The 7,131-nt window shown below is 40.3% G+C and overlaps 1 protein-coding gene across 1 annotated transcript; it reads right to left on the minus strand.

Annotated features, from left to right (window-relative positions):
• Window positions 1-1,055: 1,055 nt before the first annotated feature.
• LOC139064436 (uncharacterized) lies at window positions 1,056-5,455 on the minus strand. Its single transcript, XM_070547788.1, has 5 exons — window positions 5,433-5,455; window positions 4,787-4,947; window positions 4,477-4,536; window positions 4,260-4,391; window positions 1,056-4,137 (listed from the first exon to the last, which is right to left on the minus strand). Exons 1-5 carry the CDS (start codon window positions 5,453-5,455, stop codon window positions 3,626-3,628), a joined length of 888 nt encoding a protein of 295 aa, XP_070403889.1. The 3' UTR covers window positions 1,056-3,625.
• Window positions 5,456-7,131: the final 1,676 nt, after the last annotated feature.

Raw genomic sequence — 7,131 nt, forward strand, 5'->3', positions numbered from 1 at the left:
TGTCGTTGATGATGTGCGAAGTAGCGCCGGTGTCAACCAACAGACCTCTCTCCTTAAGGTTGTGTGCTGGCTGCTGACCTCCGATGTCCGCGTTCTCCACCCTGAAAGCATAATCCTCTTCTTTTGCTGCGTATCCTCTTCCGCTTTCTTCTGGGACCTTCTTTCCGCCATCTTGTTTAGCTCTGCGTCTGCACGTGGCTTCACAGTGAGTGCTGCTCCGGCAGTGACCACACCACGTCTTTTGCCTGCAAGCTTTTGCTCGGTGGCCCTTTATTCCACATTTGAAACAAACGATGTCCACATCACACTTGCCTCTGGCTCGTGTAATTGGCCTGGTGTGCCTCTGCTCGGCCCCAGCATCAGTTTTCATGAAATTGTCGCTGGATTCAGCTATAGCAAACTTTTCAGTGTCTTCAAAACTTCGTAGTTTTGTTTTAAACTCTGTAAACGTGATATCATCTCTGTCGTGTGTCACATGTATTGCAAATGGTTTAAAATTTTCCCGCAGTCCCTTTAAAACCATAGCAATCAATAGGCCATCACTCAAAGTCTCACCCGCGTTGCGTAGAGCTGTAATGGCTGCCTCCGCTCTGATGATGTAGTCTGTGACCGTCTCTTCTCTCCTTTTCTGGAGCGATGTTAGCGTGGTGTACAGGGTGATAATTCGGGGCTTTCCTCTCCCCGCGTAGTAGTCCCTCAGGATCTTGAATGCTCTCCTCCCGTTATCCGGGGCATCTCTCATAATCAATGAAAGGCTTTTGTCGTCCAAAAGTTGGATCATCTCAGCGTAGGCATCTACATTTCTCTTACTGTCTGTGGCTACTTCAGCCTCTCCGTTCGGTTCCCTCAGAACGGTGTTTTTCAATCCCAGTAAGTGCAGATGTCCTAACACTTTTGTTTCCCAAAGCTCGTATTTGGTCTCGTCTCCGTCGAACATAAGTCGAGGCAGCCTGCTTGCTCCTCGCTGATCCATGTTGCTACTTTAGCCGTTAGCCCTTTAGCCGTTAGCACTCCGTCTCAACGAGGCTTTCTGGATCCTTCAGACAAGAAAAACGGCTCCTCCTCGAGTTTGCTCCTGGGCCGATAACCTGTTGAGCGTTGCAGCATCAATCGCGTATGAACTCGAGGAAAAGAAAGATGGGATCAAAAGTGTTTTCTTCTTGTGTCATTTATTAGAGCATGCGACACACACGTTAACATCCACACCGGAGACTCCATTCTCCTCAAGCAACTGTTACGTAATGACGCAGTGTGCGTGCCCCCCTAGTGGTGAACAACTGAAAGCACAACCTGCAATAACACCAGATTACACAGTTTAGCTCATGAGTTCACAATATTGAACATCTCAACATAATCTGCTCCCAGTGGCGTGTCCAGGCCTTATAAAATGGGGTGGCCCAGGTAGGGCACTTGTTTTTGCATGGGTGGCACCAATAGTTGTACTTATTTAGATGGTGGAGTTTCACCCATCACAAAATCAATAGGTTTTTTTTTTGCATTGTAGAATTTGTAAACTCCACTTTGTTCCATGACCATTGTTTGACTCCACTACCTGTATCTATTTTAAATTGCCTATTATGTTTTGATCTTGTTTAAATAAAACTAAATAAACTGTATTAATTTAAGGCCACCCAAATTACCATTCTTGTGTTCAAAGACATAAAATAATCAACCAATACAAACACATATAAAACAACACACTGGGTAAAGTGAAACCTATTTATTCTTTAGTTAACTGTTCATAAAGGAACAGTCCAAAAGATTGTAATATCATAAAGTGCCAACATAAATCAGATAAATTAGCCTGGATGAAGGCCTTAGTTAAACTCCATACAATAGGTACAAATAAAAATTATACAAGGACGATCATACTTTAACATCAAGTTTCAGTACAGTCATCAAATCATTTACAGTTAAAAAAAAAATTCCTAAACACAAATCAGATTGTGCTTGTACCCTCAAATGTTTCAAATATGGTTTCACAACAGATTAATCCGTCTGTTCTTGTGTTGCCTTGCAAACACTTTAATGAATTCATCCAGGTCCAATGTCTTGGCTCTTCTTGACTCAATACTAAGCACTCCCAAATGACTTAGCCTGCTGTCTCCCATTGTTGTCCTTAAGTGATTTTTGATGAGCTTCAGAGCTGAAAAGCTACGCTCACAGGCAGCACTACTAACTGGAAGAGCCACAGCTATTTTGCACAGCCTGAACAACTCATGGAACACTTCTTGGTGTGGCTCTAAAAATAGAGTCAAGTCTAAAATGCTTGATAACTGTGTATCCTTACTATGACTTTTTCTTTTCAAAATGTTCCTAGCCTGGTGAAGTTCATGGCTAAGATCTTCACAGTCACATCCATACATTTTACCCAAGTCAAGTACCAGGTTATCTTGAAGGAATTGACTACATTTAGGATGTAAGGCATGTACACCTTTCATTATTGTGCAGCTGTTCTTTGAAAACCTTCTGTCCATTTCACACATTATTCTGTCAAGAATGGGGTAGAGTAGTCTCTGTCTGAATGTTTCTTTATCATCATTACCCTCTCGCAAGCCTAAAGTGCATGTCACAAAAGAGCCACCTAGCCTAGAGTTTATTTTTTGCAACCTCTTTCTCTCACCATCCTCAATAGCTACATTGCACTGTTTGGCAGTCTCCATTATGTCATGCCATAGTTGATCACAGTATGTGTCAGTCCTGTACACCTGAAATGAATCACAAAGGGCCTTAACCATGTCTACTGCCATAGCTAAATCAACAGAAGGTGACTGCAATAAGTCAGAAAGCAGCTTTGTGTTTCCGAACAACTTTCGGAAGGTAGCAAGAAGGCTAATAAAGGTTAGATCAATCTGCAAGCAAACCTCGAGCATCAATAGATCTGTCTCTATGATTTTCTGTGCTTATGTCCTGAAGAACACGTAACACAGCAGGTAACCTATCCATTAAGTTCCTACAAGCCAAAGCTCTACATGCCCATCTTGTGTCACTGAGTTTTACCAACTCCCTGGGCTGGCCACCATACATTTCCTTCTGAACATCCAGCCATCTCTGGTGCACATAGGATCCTGACATGAACACATAAAGCCTCTCAAGAAGGGAGAAAAAGGAATCAGCCTCTGGAACTGATTTTACAGTGTCAACCAAAACCAGGTTTAGACAGTGTGCATTGCAATGGACATAAAAAGCATTGTTTGCCTTTTCTTTTATCCTTGCAGCAACACCAGAGTGTTTGCCACTCATAACTGTGGCTCCATCATAGCCTTGCCCAATGAGATTTGACTTGTATTCAAGGCCATAGCTCTCCAAACATCCAATGATCATTTCACTCAGGCTCTTAGCATCCAGTTGTTCGGCATGTTGAAAACAAAGAAAGCTTTCATGCACTGCACTATTGTAGTAGTATCTTACAACTAATGACAGCTGCTCCTTCTTTTGCAGATCTTTGCTTTCATCAGCAATCACTGAAAATACCTCACTCTTCTTCACTTCCTTCACAATGGTATCACGCACCATGTCTGCTAAACACTGCAAGATTTCATTCTGGATCGTATTGCTAGTATATTTAGCATTACCAGGTCCTTTCATTTTTCTGGCTACTACAGGATTGTGTTTTGCAATGACTTCAAGAATTTCTAAAAAAATTCCCTCTGTTGTCAGACTCAGATTCACTGTGACCTCTCTGTGCCATATTCTGTGTTGCTGTCAAAAGCAGTACATCTGCAATTGTTTTAATGTAACTACAATTCTCTTCCACTTTTTTTCTGTATTCTTGGTTCATCATATCCATTATGGATGAATCTGTTAGTACAGCTCTCTTTTGTTGACTCCAAGCCAACATGGCAGTAATGTGTGACTCAGATTTCTCATGCAACTTGAAACCACCATCTTTGAACATAGCCTTTTTCCAATGTGAAAATCCAGACTCTGATGTAAAAACTGATTCTGATGCACTAGGCAGGGAGAAGTGTCTGCAGGCATAACAGTAGGCTGAATCTTGGCTTGCAGAGTATTCAAGCCATGAATGCTGATCATACCATGAAGAATTGAATGATCTCTTCCTCTCACCAAAGACCGTTTTAGGAAAAATCTTCAGCTGAGGTTGAGTGGGACCTGCTGCTCTTGATTGTGAAATATCTGAAATAGTTAATGCCTCACAATCAGCATACTCTCAAACAAAAAAACTGTGTGTTTTAATCAATTAATTGTGTATTGCATATACTGCAATGTATTAATGTAAAAAATGCATTAAAACATACCATGAGGTCCACGTGGTGCACAAGAGGCTGCAACATCACTTTCCTCATGGGAAACCTCAGGGCTTATAGGTACTTCTGGTGGTTGGTCCTCAGTGTCAGTTTCATGGTCTGAATGTGGCTGACTTGATACCCCTAAAATGACAGTGGTATCAATCAAATGTAAAAACTTAAGCTAAAGAGGAACTACAAGGCTAAAAATGTGTTCACTTGTGCATACCATACTCAGGAGTCGCAGGTAAAGTTGAACAGCCTTCATCTCCAGAGTCTTTGTCCAACTCTTAAAAAACACCATAGAATAGGAAATATCATAATACAATCTGCTATTTTAGAGTGCAGAAAAGCAGCAAAGTAAGACTCCATTAATATTCAGTTAAACAACTGTAAGAAAACAAAAACCTGTAAACAAAGAAGAGCAAACTAAAGCCAGTCAATATAAAAAATAGAAATCAATGAAATAAATTAAAAGTAATCAACTTTTAACATTATTTTAAATATGTAGCAGTTAATCACAGTGTTACATTACCTACCCATATGCACAGCAGAAGCTGGGGACCCCTTCTGCTGTGGTCTATCCTCAAGCTGGCTCTCTGACTGACTACTAGCATTAATGCTGGCTGATCTGTCCTGCTCTGATGTTCCTGCTTTCTTTCTTTTGAAGAAATCCTTAATGTTCAGAGTTCTTTTCATACTGTAACAGTCACAGGAAGACAAGTCATGTTACACCTTGTTCATAATGCATAATGAGGCAACCAAAGATTTTTCTGGCATAAGAAAATTAGCAGTGGGGGTTCAGCTATCTCACAAGTGGCGGGGAAAAGTATTCCAACTGACTCATTAACAGTGTATTTCCGTTCACAGACTCAATTCACTTTACTTCAGATGTGTTCAGAAAAGCACCAGTGAAGTGTAAATGTGTACTAGCCAATGTTGTATAGGGTTGCAACAGTTTAAAATTTGGGTCATACAATTAAAATCTGGATAAATATTCATAGTTTCATGATTACTGTGGTCATTTTCTGTATTAATGTAAATAAATCATACAAATACAAGTTGTGGCTTAAAACTCCAGAAATGTATTGCTGCTTTTCTGAGATTCTGCTTAGAAAAAAGGAATACATAAAGTTTGAATAATTTCTGTTTTTCTTAAACTATAGTTTACAACTTTTAAAATACTCATCAACTTTGCCAATTACCATGTTTCAAAAAATACTTAACTGTTGATAACTGGTCTGGGTTAGGTTTAACTCATCACAATTACTCCAGTCAACACTGAAGATTGGAGACGTCAAATGAAATGAGATGTTAAATTACTATAATATAGTTATAAATATCACTCAATATAAGTTTTATTAGTTGATATCTTTATTTTTCTAAATGAACCTTCTTTCACTGGATTGTTCTAATATTACTGTAGAGTTTCTCCTGTCACTAACATAATCTGACTTGTTTATTTCTCTGCATTTGGATCTCAGACTTGATGATTGAATCATATTTAAACCTTCGGCTGCAAATTATTTCCTGCCAGTTCTGCAGATGGACGAGCCTATGTCCTGAATTAATATCTCCTTTAGCATCTCTGGGGATTTATAATATTCCCTCACATGTGACTTTGAACACCATAGGCAATTACAAAGCAGTCGCCTGTTGCCTCTGCCGTGATTAGCGTGCGCTCGTTGCAGTCGCGCTTCTGTTTTTGTGCGTGCGGGTCGCGTGCTATCTTTGCTTTTAGCTGTGTTTAAGTAGTCTAAAGGTGGGTTTAACCATAGTGTGACACACTGGCTGTGTCTCAATTCAGGGTCTGCATCCTTCGAAGGACCCAGCCCACCCGGCCGACGTGGGCTGCGTCCTCCGTCGGCCGGGTAGACCGGATGCTAACGGCTGTGAATTTGGACAGGCCTAGCCTTCATGAACTCCCTCGGCGAACGTTCCGTCGCCTAGCAACCGTGGAACCGCTGGGCAGAAGGGAGAAGGAACTTTAAACGATGGAGCTCGACGTTTTATTTAGCTTTTTAACCCCCAGAAACCCAAATTTAGAAAACAACTGCAACATCTTTTTTTAACCTTTCACATGTTGTTCTAGGAGGCCAGATAAACGGGCCTATTTACACATTTTAACAGCCAATAGTGTTGCAGAACCGAACAATAAGACCTATTAGCAATGTAAATGTAGTTTTAAAAAGAAAAAAATGGGGAAGGTTTATTCTTGTAGACTTAAATCTGATGTTGTAATATTACAACCGTGGGTCTCTGGGGGTTAATCATTTCCTTGACTGTTGGAGAGCTAATTCAGAGAAAATACTTTAGACAAGCTGAGCCTGAGCAAAGATGTGATAATAGTTTTTAATACTGTCTAAGGGTCTTAATTTGACCAAAACCGATTTATCACCTTTTAAGACTTTTCAAGACCCAGCGGATACCCTGTAATATTAAACAATTCTCATTTGTAAACAAAAATAAAATTCAAGAGTTTAATGCAGAACTGATTTTATTTAGATATTTCTTTTATATGTACATGTTTAATCTTTATTAACCATTTTTTTCTAGCAAAGTAAAAAGCTGTCAAAGTTCTCCCTTCTCTCCTGTGCTCTCTGCTGCTCTGCCTCCATCTGCAGCCTCATGTCCTCCCTGATCAGCTCCAGAAGCTGGTCATCGCTATCACCTTCCCCTGGATGCCCATTTTCTCCAGAATAGTCTTAACAAACATGTAAGAAAAGAAACAGATAGAGAAAAGAGGACAACGGGTTATTCCTTTCATGTTTTCGCAGAAAAAATAAACTCAAACGAGTTTTTAAAATAAGAGATGTTATTGTACCTCCATGCCACAGCCTCCGAATACTTTGCTCCGGTGATCATGTGGTCCATCTCCGCCCTA

Source organism: Nothobranchius furzeri, unplaced genomic scaffold (genome assembly GCF_043380555.1).
Source record: "Nothobranchius furzeri strain GRZ-AD unplaced genomic scaffold, NfurGRZ-RIMD1 Scf029, whole genome shotgun sequence".
Taxonomy (NCBI): Eukaryota; Metazoa; Chordata; class Actinopteri; order Cyprinodontiformes; family Nothobranchiidae; genus Nothobranchius; species Nothobranchius furzeri.

What these genes read in the sequence shown, in the direction of transcription:
- LOC139064436 (XM_070547788.1), bottom strand. Translation starts at nt 5,455, where the DNA reads ATGGTAATTGGCAAAGTTGATGA. An exon ending in GTAATTGGCAAAGTTGATGA is followed by an intron (nt 4,948 to 5,432) that starts GTATTTTAAAAG and finishes TGACTGTTACAG; the next exon opens with TATGAAAAGAACTCTGAACA. An exon ending in TGCACCACGTGGACCTCATG is followed by an intron (nt 4,138 to 4,259) that starts GTATGTTTTAAT and finishes TAACTATTTCAG; the next exon opens with ATATTTCACAATCAAGAGCA.